This window comes from Stigmatopora nigra, chromosome 11, assembly GCF_051989575.1.
Source record: "Stigmatopora nigra isolate UIUO_SnigA chromosome 11, RoL_Snig_1.1, whole genome shotgun sequence".
Classification (NCBI taxonomy): Eukaryota; Metazoa; Chordata; class Actinopteri; order Syngnathiformes; family Syngnathidae; genus Stigmatopora; species Stigmatopora nigra.
In genome coordinates this window covers 12530524-12545387 of record NC_135518.1, presented here as the reverse complement: position 1 = coordinate 12545387, position 14864 = coordinate 12530524, and the positions used below count along the sequence as shown (strand labels likewise).

Here is a 14864-nt window from a genome sequence, read left to right as displayed (position 1 = left end):
TTGGATTTTATTTACCGCACGCCATTTGATTGCTGCTGCGCAGAGAAGACGGGAGTAACGCAAAATAGTGATAAACTCGTTTAAGATTGACAGGAGAAGGCTAAAATCGGGCTACGATTGATCATAAGAAATCTACAGATTCAAGTTCTAAGTTACTTTCCTCCTTGGAGACATTTGTCATATAAAACCTGTTTTTTTTACATTCAAAAAAGGGAAGGAAACATCATTACCTTGTAATATCTTGTAGATATGTCGTTTAAATGGAAAGTGTCACGCTGTAAAGCCTTGACACACCTCAACCGGCCATCGACGTCCACTCAGTTCCTCCGCCAGGATTACGAACTGTCAGTCCGTAGAAGGTCACACGGCGCAGGTGCAAAATGAAAACAGCGTGTTTGACAAGTGGGCTCCCTATAGGGCAAAGTCTCATTAGCCACTCGTATTCAAGTCCAATTTATGCAGAAACCTTTTAATCAATCATAAATAAACACAACTGTACATACACCATTGATTTTCCCAACTAGCCCTATTAACTTTGAAGCCAAATATTAAAAAAAATAAAGTACAAAACATCCATTTTTTACATCCTTTGTGACAGAAAATGGGGGTTTTCTATAATCACAAACCTGAGCATCTTCAAGCACAGGAGTAGTGTATATTTATATATATATATAGATATATTTCGTTCTATATACATTGTATGTACTGCACTAAAATATGCAAATAAAAGGCTTTTTGCTACATTTTTCCTCTCCTCTTTTTATCCTCCCGATGGCCATCGAGGGAATGGGAAAGCTAGCTCCCTAACTGGCCTACCGTTAGCTAAATGGCGGATGAACAGCCCTCCAGCACCCCTATTCGCACACCCTAAAGTGTCCTCGTTCCAACACTCCAATATATTCATCCCTGTGGCTCGGTACTATTTCGGGAAGCAGGTACACTTTACCCTTCTCTATTAGTTGCTAAGTGAGTAGCGGCCTGCTTTTTTTAACCCATGTATCAAAAAAAGGCAAAAAAAAAATCAAAATACGTCCACGCATTACATTTTTTGTGTGTCGAATCCAAGTGTAGTTCCTGCCACAGCCTTCCAATCATTACTTATTCACGGACAGCAGCAGGTTAATCTGAGAAAAGAAGAAAAAAATTGTTTGTGTAGCCTATTTAAAGGCCTTCTGCGACTCATCTAGCTTTGAAAGATGCAGATGCATTATTGAAAGCACGTCTGGTGTGTGGCTTCTTTTTCAGTGGGGTGGGGTGGGGTGTACCTGCTCCGTTGACGGACATGCGATGATTTGGAGGTCTTCGCCACTGTATTCCTCCTGGAGCAAAGTGTGTAGTCTTTGGAATACCTGCTGGATGTTATTCTGTGTAGGGAAGAGGGAGGAAAAAACATCACCAGATTTGAAATATTCATACAAACAAACGTGTTAGGACAGACCCCTGTCTAGAGGAGGCTATAAGAATTTAATGTACAGGACAGTATAGCAAAAAGAGGACTGGCCATATTTGTCTATGTTTTAGTTATACATTTAGATGGATGGTAGGGGTGATAGAGCACTTATTCCATCACAATATTTTCCCTGATTACAATTGAGAGAACTTTCAAGCAATTTAATTCAATTTTTACACATTTAAGAGAATGAACTTACTATATTTCAATTGAAGTTTGGATCTAAAACTTGTTTATCCATGAGTCAAATAAGTACCGTATTTTCCCGACTATAAGGCGCAATGCATTATGAGGCGCACTGTCTATTTTGGAAAAAATAAAAGACTTAAATGCGCCTTTTAGTCGTGAAAATACGGGGATTAAGATTAATAAAAATCACAGATGTCAAACTCAAGCTGGTCCACCAAAAATGAAGAACCCCCCAAAAAAAGAAACTTTTCTGACCATTTTGTTGTTGTTTTAAATTTTAAGAATGCATATTTGCTATTAAAAGACACAAAAAAGTCTTTAGACAATTCCTATGACTAAATAAATAATTTAACTTTGGCTAACTTATTAAGAATCTACACTAAAAAAACTGTCATTAGCCTAAAATGAACCCATCTTGTCACTAGAATATTTACAGTAAATTAGAACCCAAAAATGACTTAATTAACTCATTTACTGCCATTGATGGGATCTAAACGATGCCATTCACTGCCAACCTTTCCCGGTCAAAATGGATGGGACGTCTAACACCATTAATGTCACCCAATGATCAAAAAACCAAATATACACTAGTTAAAAAAAAATAAACTCGCGCACACTACGATACAGTTCTCACCCTACAGTTAGCAAGGCCACCCTACTTTGGTCATATATAAAAAATAAAAGTATCCTGTAATTAATCATACTATGACTCCCTCCACCAGTGAACTATCCACCTGAAGAGGAATGCTCCTTCTGCTTTGCCAAACTAATTAGTGCCTCTTTTCACTACAGAATTTACAGCAGTGTGACTAATGCGATTAAGTGAAATATGCTAATGCTCCACCGCAGACGACTTCAAACCGACTCTATCTCCAAAAATATGACATTCTTTTAAACGGCGGATGATTAAAGTGAGGGAAGAGAAGCCCCCGCTGTTTTAAAGGCACGTACGTACCCGCACGGGCTTGAAAAGGATGAACTCGGTGTCTCTGTTGGCCAAGTACAAGGACATGCTCTGCAGCGTACTCGGCAGCTTGTTCTTCATCACCCGGTAGGTTGCCATCACCAGATCGTTGATCTTTGCTGAGGAGAAGAGGGGAGGGGGGGGGGAAAAGAAAATCAGGAAGAAAATACAGACATTGCCCGGAGCGCACTCGCTACACATTGAGATGGGAAGCCGCCAGACGCCGCCGGCCTTTCCCCGAGCCGCCCCCCCCCACCCGAACTTACCGGGCTGAGCCCACGGCTGCTTGGACAAGGTGTACGCGGGGCCGCCGTGAATGGCCGTGTTTTTCAGTTCTGCAACCTGGTCAGGTGGACAAAAAAATATAGGGTTTAATGCCATTTTTGTGGTCAGGTGCTTAAATTTTTGGGCACTTCAAATCAAGCTTCAGTGCAAATATGACAGGGAAAGACGTCATTAAAATTGTGACGAATAATTGAAGTACGCTCAAGTGTTTACAGTCCTTGAAAGATTTTTTAAACAGGTATATTAAAAAAAAACGTGATTCTTGCAGCATATACATCGGAATATATGTTCATTAAGTTATGCTATATATGTGTATACATGTATGTATATGTAGATATGTAAATATATGTATATTTGTTTATAGGTACATGTATATTTGTATATATGTGTATACATGCATACTATGTGTGTGTGTACATGAGTATGTGTATACATGCATACTATGTGTATGTGTGTACTGTGTATATGTGTATACTATGTGTATATGGGTATACTATGTGCATATGTGTATACTATGTGTATACTATGTGTATGTGTATACTATGGATACTGTGTATACTATGTGTATATGTGTATACTATGTGTATGTGTATACTATGGATACTGTGTATACTATGTGTATATGTGTATACTATGTGTATATGTGTATACTATGTGTATATGTGTATACTGTGTATATGTATATATGTATATACTGTGTATAGGTGTAAACTATGTGTATATATGTATACTGTGTGTGTATACTGTGTATGTGTATACTGTGTATATGTGTATACTATGTATATGTGTATACTGTGTATATGTGTATACTATGTGTATATGTGTATACTATGTGTATATTCTAGTTGAAATGAATTAGTCAACAACAGATCTTGGATCACTCAAACTGAAGTATGACCTTGGCCATTTGAAAAATGGCACCCTTTTAAAAATGGACCATTTCTCATATAGGGTAGGAAAATCCCTTTTGGGATTATCTTTGAAACAGTCCCAATTTTGTTAGTTTGACAAATGAACAATTGGTGTTGTTGTTTGGCAGACACAAAAAACAAACAATAAGAAGGAGTGGGATGAGTGGATATGATTTGATAGGAATTGTGCTGAAAGAAAAACAATAGGGGAGCATCACAAGAGCACTTCCCAGCCGAGGGGAAGACATTCGTCTGCCGCGGAGCGAGAAAGGTGTCAGTCCAAATGGATTGCAATAAAGCTAAAAGCTGCGTGTTGAAGGTCAGGACGCGTCGTCTCCGCCAGAGGCCACGACTGACGCTTTGGTTTTTACCTTGGTGAGAAACTCCTCAAGGTCTAGCGTGAAGATCTGAGTCTGCCGCTGAATGAACTGCTCGCAGCTGAACTTCAGGTGGCGGTCCACATCCTTCTTGGAGTCGATGTAGTGTTCCTTAATCTCGGGGGTCCCCTGCGGAATCAAGGACTTTTTCCAGCAACGGCTCCAAGGACAAAAAAAAGGAGGAATAATATCAAAGGCAAACCTCCAAAAGGAACTCCAAAATGGCGTTGTGACTGTTAAGCCGGAAGAATTTTGGAACGGCCTTGGGGTTGAGGATTTTGAAGGCAGCGTCTTTGACAAAAGAGAGAACGGAGAGCAGGAAAAAAATCAGGGTATGGCAACGGAGTGCCCTCTAGCGGGGACAATGAGAAATGACCTTGACAGAAGGTGACGGGAGGGGCAAGCGCGGCGGCGGCGGCGCCCCCGAGAGCTGCTGGCGGTTAGCGTACATTAAGGTGTCGGATGACACTGTCATTTCCCAATTAATGGTTGCCACCGGTGCGTGTGATGGGCACAAGTTGCTTAATGAGCATGGGAATGTAATGACGGGCTTTATGGAGCCGAACACCAACGTTTAATTATCTCACCTCGCGTTTTCTTCAGGTCCAGCGAGATCTCCTTGATGGCGAATTCGGCGTGGAAGGGAGCAATCTGTTCGCGCATGATCAGGAGGTGCTTGATCAGGAAAAGCTGCCCGTCTATTTGCGTCTGCAAGACACAAGGCCGGGTTAGAAAAACATTGTCTGATTTAACCGTGACCTGGACGTTTGGTCACCTGGACGTTTGGTCGCCGGTCAAATGGTGAGAGTTTACTGTTGAAACCAGCTCTCAAAATTATATTCAGGAGACAGAGTTTAATATCTAAGTACTGTTTAATATCCAAGTAATGTTTAATATCTAAGTGCTGTTTAATATCTAAGTACTGTTTAATATCTAAGTACTGTTTAATATCTAAGTACTGTTTAATATCTAAGTACTGTTTAATATCTAAGTATTGTTTAATATCCAAGTACTGTTGAAATCAGCTCTCAAAATTATATTTATTAGTTTAATATCTAAATATCAATTGTTTTCAACAGCACTTAGATATTAAACTCTCTCTCTCATGAATCAACAGTAGATATTTAGATATTAAACTGTCTCTCATGAATATAATTTTGAGAGCTGGTTTCAACAGTACTTGGATATTAAACATTACTAAGATATTAAACTCGGTCCTAGATATTAAACTCTCTCATTAATATAATTGTGAGAGCTGGCTTCAACAGTAAACTCTGTGTCACCATTTGACCGGCGACCAAACGTCCGAGCACTGACTTGGTTAGAAATGGGCTCGCTCAGAGAAGATAAGGAAATTTCTGCTTATTAATAACTTGGGCAGAAACGAAGAATTCTGCGGGGAGGAGGAGGGGGGGTACGCGTCAAGCCGTTTATCGCCGGGCTCGTTATTGAAGATTGGGGGCGAGAACGGGAGGAGACTCGTCATCCCGTATTGATGTGGCGGCATTAATTCCAAACGGCGGGTTGAAAAGGGGGCCGGTCGGCGGCGATATTAACGGCAAATTTGAAGGTGAGAGCGGCCCATAAATAAGAGGACGCTTGGCTGAACAGTCTGCGGAGCATAATAACGCCGCCATTACAATAAACTTTAAATGACACCCCAGCTGCCTGAGCACAAGTAGCCTACCGCCGCCGCGGCCAGTTCTAATGAAATGGAATGAGGTAGTGTAGTCGGCCACGGCGTCCAAAAAGACAGCCGCCGTTTCCAGCTGTTTTGATAATGGGAGGAAAAATAGAGGGAAAGTACTTAAAAAAAAAAACTTGGCTTGAGCGAGTGTGGCAAACCTTGTTCTTGAGGATGCTATCGGAGGCACTCAGCAGGGACTGGATGCAAGCAGATAAGGCTTCTTGAGATAAACCTTGGAAGACGGCTCTCTGGGAAAAAAAAAAGACAAAATAATGGGGAGGGGAATTAGGAAGGAAAACAAAAAGATGTGCCGATATTCTTTTGCAGACGCCTAGCCAAAAATGCATGGGAGAGAAAATATTTATCATTGCAGTGGTCTGGTTTTGTGGTGCTCGGACGTTTGGTCGCCAGTCTTTTGGTCCCTTTGGTCGCCGGTCAAATGGTGACAGAGAGTTTACTGTTGAAACCAGCTCTCAAAATTATATTCATGAGAGTTTAATATTTAAGTACTGTTTAATATCCAAGTAATGTTTAATATCCAAGTAATCTTTAATATCTAAGTACTGTTTAATATCCATGTACTGTTTAATATCCAAGTACTGTTTAATATCTGAGTACTGTTTAATATCTGAGTACTGTTTAATATCTGAGTACTGTTTAATATCCGAGTACTGTTTAATATCCGAGTACTGTTTAATATCCAAGTACTGTTTAATATCTAAGTACTGTTTAATAGCCAAGTACTGTTTAATATCTAAGTACTGTTTAATATCTAAGTACTGTTTAATATCTAAGTACTGTTTAATATCTAAGTACTGTTTAATATCTAAGTACTGTTTAATATAAATTTGACCGGCGGCCAAAAGACTGGCGACTAAACGTCCGGTCACAGGTTTTGTCCTCAACAAATTGAACGGTTATGTTCCATCGCTATTAATTAGTGTCCAATCCATCCGATGGCTGCCAAAACCTCCCAATCAAAATGGATTGGGCGTCCAACCCTGCCAATGGCAGCCATTGAGTTCCACATGGGAGGAAATTGGTGCAAATCCAAGCATGGATATGGAGAACATGAACACATGTCAGTCAAGAAAATGGGAATCAGTGTTTTGAATCGTGAACAGGAGACTAGCTAGCCACTATGTGCTGCCTTCTCCCCCCCCCCCCAAAGCAATCTTGGCTTTTGGCTCATTTGGAAGACAATCTCTTATCTTCACAGAATGAAATCAGTATGAAACACACGAATTACCTAAAGGTCTTGGAACAATTTAACGTCAGAGGTGAGGGGAGCCTGCAGTCGATCATTCAATAAGGACAGCCAGCACAATAAGTTTAAGTTCAGTCTACGTGCTATTGGACTCATGTTGAAAACTGTCAAATTTTATATTTTCTTCTACATAAAAAATATATCTATATATTTTTTAAATTAATTATGCGATATTGTTGGGGAATGTCTTCTTTCTGGTAAGGATATTGTTTCAAGTATTAATATAAATATATTTTGTTGCTGGTTGCACTTAACTTATTCACAAACATTGACAGTGGTCATCAAAATAATTTAAATTAGGAAGGCTGCTATTGGCTGATCATGATTCACTGCCATCAAATGCTAAGTACTTGGATATAAATAACACTACTAGTTTTAATATTTTACCCCTAACTGCTTGTATATAAATAATACTGGTTTTAATATATTTTCCAAATAAAGAAACTTAAAAATTCTGCTATGAATATAATTTAGGTCATTAGAAGTTACACACATTATAACCGGAATTCAGTTATTTCTAATAGAGAAATTAAATTCATGATAGAAGCACATTCCTTTTACCTGATTGGTCATGGAATGGATCATTTTCATATCATTAGGGTTAATAATCAAGGTTTAATAATGTTTCTACTCTATTTTTAATTCATATTAGTTGGATTTGCTAACAAAATCTGTATTTCTCTAGAGTATCTCTATAAGTGTGCAAGCCAGGTACTCACGTCAATACATCTGTAGAGCTTGGACAGGCACAACAGCGTCCTCCTGACGGTCGGGTACCACATGCCGTGCAAATCGGCAGGCGAGACGGATGCCTGCATGCGGGACGGCTCCGTTTTCCCTACGAGCCGACGGTAGAAAAAGGTCAGAGGCGTCACTCCGCCGACAAGCACGCTTCACCGACACGCACCCGCTTTGTCGTTTCTCTTCCCGTCCGACTCCTCCAGCACGACGTTGGAAAATGCGGACCCTTGGGATGTTTGTTTCGTCTCCTCTTCCTTCAAACTCTGAGCGATTCTCTGGCGAGAGAAGCAGACACGGAGGGGAGTGATGGGATGCTAAAAGACTTGAGAGGGGTGTGATGGCTTCTTGTCTGGCCTTACCTCCATCATCTCGAGTTTTTCAGGATAGGCCAAGTCCCCCGGGGCGGGTTTGTAGCCAGTGATGTCCGTTTGGATGTAAATGTGTGTCCTATAGACCAGTCTCTCCTGTACGTCCTCCAACATTTGCTTGACCACTGCATCAAAGGCTCCTGACTGTCCGCCTGTTTAAAAATAAGCATTTTTGTGCTTAAAAAATGAAATGGAAATTAAAGATCCACATTTTATGGGTTCAATTTAAAGTTATACTTAAATATGTGTGAAAATGTCCCTTTTTTTAAAGACAATTAACCCATTGACCGTGATAACGATCGTTTGATCATTGGGGCTTTTAAAGAAGCTATATGTGCAAACTTGAATTATTCATTTAAGGCAGTAATACTTCAATAGATATTAGAGAAACATGTTTTTTTCTAGAAATAGTTTTAACCAAGATTTTCACCATTTTGAAAGTTCATTGTCAGCCCAGTTTTAATTGTTACTGTTTTAATCTGGTCTTTCCAACGATTATGATGACAATCACCAAAAAAATTAATTAAAATATTGACATGTACAAATTCCCCAGACCCCAAATAATAGAGAAATTACAGACTTCTGGGCACAGCATTTTTTTTAGAAGTTGCTTAAATTATTGAAGTGTACAAATTTCCCCAGACCCCTGATAATAGAGAATTGATGGAATTCTGGGCACAGCAATTTTTAGAATTCCTTAAAAAATTTAAGTGTACAAATTCCCCAGACTCCAGAAAATAGAGAATTGTCGGACTTCTGTGAACAGCAATTTCTAAAGTTGCTTAAAACACTGAAGTGTACAAATTCCCCAGAACCCTAATAATAGAGAAATGGACGTCTGTGTATAGCATTTTTTAAGAAATTCCTTAAAATATTGAAGTGTACAAATTCCCCAGAACCTTAATAATAGAGAAATAACAGACTTCTGGGCACAGCAATTTTTAGAAATTCCCTAAAATATTGAAGTGTAAAAATTCCCCAGACCCCTAATAATAGAGGATTAACAGACTTTTGGGCAAAGCAATTTTTTCTTTTTTTAAAGTCAGTTCCACCCACACAAAGACCAGAATAAACTCTCACCCAGGTAGACGCAAAAAAACGGGTAATTCAGGATAAAAGACATTGCTAAAATGTCTACCCCATACCGCTTGGACACATGCCGTTTTTTGTTAACGGCTTCCTCCACTGTTAATCATCAGAGAAATGAAATTCCGTGGAGTTTCTCTTTTTGTGTTTAATTCATTGAAGCAGATTCTTTCCACTGTGTTGGATATAAAAATGAGGTGATCTTTTGCGTTAAGTTTGCCACCTACCGTTATGGTGAGCGTGTTCTTCCAACATCTCCGTCTTGAGGATGCTACAAAGCTCCGAAAGAGTTTCCAGATGAATGATGTGGATGATTAGAGGGCGTAGAACGTCGTATAGAGACATACACAACTTCTCCAACAGCTCGCTGTGAGACATTAAAATACATTTTTTACGGTTATGCCACATTTAGCTCATTTAAAATCACAGTAGATGGACAAAAAAGGCAAATGATTGGACGTATATCATCGTCAATGGCCTTGAAAGAGTCTGGTGAACTTTTTATATCAGTTATACTGACTAAAAATAGATTTTAATCATGCAAAAAAAAATTGGGGGACTTGTTATTGTAATATATTTGCATGTAGTGTTGTTTTGAATATAAATTTAGGTCTGATTTGGATTTAAAGGGAAAATGACAAGCATATTTTGCATGAAAAAAATGGTTTTATGAGCTGAAGTGGAAACACGGAATAGTGATTGATGTAGTGTTGGTGGAATAACAAAGATGGTGATAAATACTTCAATTATCATTCATCTCAGTCAGCTGCCATTTAGTTGAAAATTGCCCACCTGCTGTCAGATTAAATTGCCGTCATGATAGTTTTGTTGCGTGGTCATGAATAGAAGAATACACTAGACTATTTCCAAAGATCCATTTTCAATACCAATTAGTAAGTAATTATATGTGAAAAAACAATTTACTTCTATTTGTGATAACTATCGCTATTTTACTTGTTGATATAGTTGTTGTGAAAGAAAATAAGCCAGTTTTGAATTTCAAAAATGTCCTTTTTTTACCATCAGTACTTTTTCACTGTGAAAGCTGGCAAATATATATTTATATAGATATAAATAAAATATCTATTTATTTATGTATTAATTAATTAACAAAATAGGCCAGTTTTGAATTAAAAATATACTTTTTTTACCATCAATACTTTTTCACTGTGAAAGCTGTCAAACATTTAAACATATATAATAAATATATATATTTATTCATGTATTCATTAATTAACAAAATAGGGCAGTTTTGATTTAAAATTTTCCTTTTTTTACCATCAGTACTTTTTCACTGTGATATATGTATACACACATGCATACACACATGTATACACACATGCATACACACATGTATACACACATGCATACACACATGTATACACACATGCATACACACATGTATACACACATGCATACACACATGTATACACATGCATACACACATGTATACACATGCATACACACATGTATACACATGCATACACACATGTATACACATGCATACACACATGTATACACATGCATACACACATGTATACACATGCATACACACATGTATACACATGCATACACACATGTATACACATGCATACACACATGTATACACATGCATACACACATGTATACACATGCATACACATATACATGTAAACATATATCACCCTCTAAGTAGCATTTCATGTCAGTTACAAAAATGTGTATGCAAAGCATGCATATTTTCAAAGAACAGAAGCACAAAACAATAAAAATAAATATATATATATTTTTTAAAAGTAATGATAGAGGTGTTGCTTACTCAAGTTTGGGCGTAGGCCTTGAAAAAAACTCATTATAAAGCTGATGCTCATCCTGGCACACATGAACCATGAAGGCACAACCACTGCGAACCTGCAAGCAAAAAAGTGGGGAAAAGTCTATTGTAATTGGCCAAGAACAGGGCGGACAACACCAAATGTCGGATGTCGGAGCCATTTATCATGTCCGCTGACTCATCGACGTGTAGAGAAAATGTTTAGGTTAGGCTTAGACGTCTTGTCGTCTGATGTGAAATGTCAGCGCGACTGCTTTTAAAAAGGCCAGCCGTGCTTTGAGATCAGTCGAGCCTTACCAGGGCGCAGTGGTCTTTGCTGTTTTGCTGGGTCAGATCTGTGATGGTGGACGTAATGCTGGGACTGAGAAGCTGTTCTCGTTGGTCCAGGTAACATTGGTGGATTTCGTCTAACAGGTGATGGTATCTAAAGGGAAGATAATTCGTTCTTAGGAACCTTGTAAAGTTTGTTGGTCAATATTAAGAGTACTTACTCTGGAATTTTGGCCGCCCGCTTTTCGATTTGTTCGATTAGTCCCTGGAGGTAAAAAAAAATGATTTAGAGTTGTACAACATTTAGTTTGAGAAGAAAAACGAGAAAATGCAAAAAAACGTACTCGAACTTTAGGTGCTGTTGCTCTAAATCTGACGTAGTAAAGTGTAAAGGCATTATCGGCGTTTGACAAACCCATTGGATCCTGAAAAAATAGACATTTGCAATGAGTTATGAAACATTATTATTAATTATTAATAATGAATATTAATATTGTGTTATTATGGTCTTAAAAATAGATTGGATATCCGTCACTGTTAATGCCAGCCAATTAAATCATGTTATGCTAGTTTCAAAATATTGCAAACCTAAACAAGAAAATGACATTTGGATGAAATAAGATGACTTTTTTTTAGGGTGATTTGAGTTAAGAGTTGCGTTTCAAGGCACCACTGGAAAGACAATATTTAACTATGTTGATGTCTTACCCTTTTTGTTAATGTGCTTGAGAGATTTTGCATTGTGTTGACAATGTGGACCTTCATTAGGTGCATTGCTTTGGTAAGGCACTGCCTAAACTTGGCCAGGTAAACCGGGTAATCTTTGAAATTTGGCTGAAAGAAATGAAGCAGAAAATTCAACATTTTTACCAATCACTTGTAATCACATAGGTTTTATATTATGCAGCCTTTCTAATCATCAAAACTTTCAACAAAAGTACTTACATGCGAAGTGACATAGTCAATGCAGTCGTCTAGTTTGGAGAGCATGGGTATAAAGCCTTCGTTATTTACAGACAGGGTTGGAGAGTTCAGTTTCTGGAAAACCACACAGAAATTCAATCAATCTGAAGCCATTTATCCTCACTAGGGTTGCAGGGGGTGCTGGAGTACCCGGAGAAAACCCACGATCCCATCCGAAAAAAATTAAGAAATCAAAAAACATGGCTGACCTTGTTTATGTGTTCCAGTTCATTGAAATATGAGAGTTTCTGCTGTATACTCTCTGCAAGGTCAACAAGTTCTGCCTGCAAGGGAATAAATACATTAGAATCAAAAATGGTGGTGGTGAGAAGGGTTTAATACTGGCAAAAATGAAGGCTTCTATTAGGGCTTACTTGTTCTTTTAAAAGTTGTTCGCAAGCCTCGTGTAAAGTGCCCGTCTTGTTGGATACAAACAAGTTTTGTTTTTGTAGGGAATCCAGCTGCTCCAGAGCAGCACTGACATCTTTCAAGATGGCGTCACATTGCTCCTGGTAGCAGTTTAGCTCATCTCGGGTTCGCCTGAAAACGAAACAATTGTGATTTTTTTCCCATTGACAGATTATTAATGAATTATTTGGGGACATAACTGACCCAAAAATACTCTAAATATTATTTTTCTTAGCCTTTTAGTTTAAAAATGGGGACAATAGTTCATATAATTCTCATTTCTATTTTTATTATAACATTTCATTTAATTTTGGAAAAGATATGTTAAAAATAATATTGCAATGCAATAATACATGCATAAAGGGATGGGACTCGGTATCTGCAGAGCCACAAAATCCTGCAAAATTATGCAATCTGGACATCCCTAGCCTGACGTTGTAATATAAGAGTAAATAACACAATTTTAACACGATTGATTACAAAAAAAGGAACTCTGTCAAAGTCCTCCTGCATACTGCATTCACTGCAATACTAACTTTGGTTTCACTTTATTTGTGTAGTGAAAAAGCTTGCATATTCTTAAACTTAAGGTGGTAAGTACACATTTATTGAGCTTTACATCAGGCATCAAAAATTGCATCAGATCACTATTATTGACATACCTGTACTTTGCACTTTCATTCTGATCCATGTGGGCTTGCAACTTTGCAAACCAGGCAAAAAACTGCAAAACATATGAACTTAGTGTGAAGCTGAAATGAATACGTGGCGTGTAGATCTGTATTTGTTTACCTGTTGTGCAGTCTCGATCCGATCATTATCCATTTTGAGCATTTGAAAGCCTTTATCGAAAACGTCTTCTGTTGAATGGGGTACGCTGGCCGTGAATGGTGACTGAAGGGGGCGAGATGACAGGCTTCCCAGGTCCTCAATGGGTAACTATACAACGATCGTCGCAATAAATTATCATTTTACGCACTTTTAAGTGAGATCAGAAAGTTTATGGAGAAATCACTCCTTGTTTTATTCATTATCGATGTTAATACAACACTTGGGTGAAATAGGCGCACCTGGCTGTTACTGATTTAGCATTTAATGCTAGCGCGTTAGCTTCGGAACTCACCTCGGTGGGGATCGCGATCGTCTCGGCGGCGGATCGGATCTCTAAAATCGAGTCCGCTTGCTTGCTTGTGAGAGAGGCCGTGGAGTCTGATCCGCGATCCCAAAGCGAGAGTTTTTCACGGGTTTCTTTATCTGTTAAGTCGAGCAGAGACTGCTGATCGGTGGACGCCATCGTCGACTGTGGTGCGTAAACGTCAGCAAGGGACATGAAAACTATTCTTCCGGTTCCGGGATAGGAATGGGTGGGGTTTAGATGACGGGGTGGCTGAGCCAATCGGATTGCAGAATTCTACGGCGTCGATTTGGAGTTTTCCTTAAAATTTAAAGAGACAGAACTGTATATCACACACCATTGCAATAGACGTCCACTCCATTGGAACTGGCTGCACTTGCACAAACATATATAATACTCCTTTTTTGTCATGTTTTTTTAACCAGAAGGTTGCAAATGTGTGATTTTGTTTGCTATATTTGGGAGGAATTTATCTGAATGATTAGGAAAGCTGGAAATTATTTTTGCAAACTAGATAATTGAAAGGAAAGTGCTGAAGGAAAGCAAAACATATTCAAAATGGTTTCAAAATTAATTTTATTGTCATTTTTTTCTGTCTCAAAGTGCTAAAAGGGTGGCAAAAACTTACAGTATTAAAATAAACATTTATTACACATCCCTCAAGAAACACACTTCCCAAAAAATGCATAGAAATTCACAAATTAAAGATTAATGGGCCCAAAAAAATTGTGCCAATTTCGTTAGCGATTTAAAACAATCCAGCAAAATAATATATATACATGTGCAAAATAAAATAGCTGAAAATAATTTCACAAATGGTTCAGGTCAGGGGTGGCAAAGACAATGCTCTCGAGACACATTCGGCACCTGGCCAACATGAATGCTTTTTATCATAATTTGAATATAAATTGGTTCTTTGCCTTGTTTCATGTTTCTAATTATTTTTATAC

The 14864-nt window shown here is 38.4% G+C and overlaps 1 protein-coding gene across 1 annotated transcript; it reads right to left on the bottom strand.

The window, feature by feature from the left end:
* Nucleotides 1-479: 479 nt before the first annotated feature.
* Nucleotides 480-14097, bottom strand: cog3 (component of oligomeric golgi complex 3). Its single transcript, XM_077727964.1, has 23 exons — nucleotides 13903-14097; nucleotides 13572-13718; nucleotides 13442-13503; nucleotides 12746-12911; nucleotides 12581-12655; nucleotides 12354-12446; nucleotides 12117-12242; nucleotides 11753-11833; nucleotides 11630-11673; nucleotides 11436-11562; nucleotides 11124-11215; nucleotides 9553-9692; nucleotides 8231-8391; nucleotides 8038-8146; nucleotides 7850-7968; nucleotides 6022-6111; nucleotides 4764-4884; nucleotides 4379-4467; nucleotides 4171-4305; nucleotides 2870-2945; nucleotides 2595-2722; nucleotides 1266-1364; nucleotides 480-1124 (listed from the first exon to the last, which is right to left on the bottom strand). The coding sequence occupies exons 1-23, from the start codon at nucleotides 14071-14073 to the stop codon at nucleotides 1095-1097; spliced, it is 2481 nt and encodes an 826-aa protein (XP_077584090.1). The 5' UTR covers nucleotides 14074-14097; the 3' UTR covers nucleotides 480-1094.
* Between the last annotated feature and the right edge of the window lie 767 nt (nucleotides 14098-14864).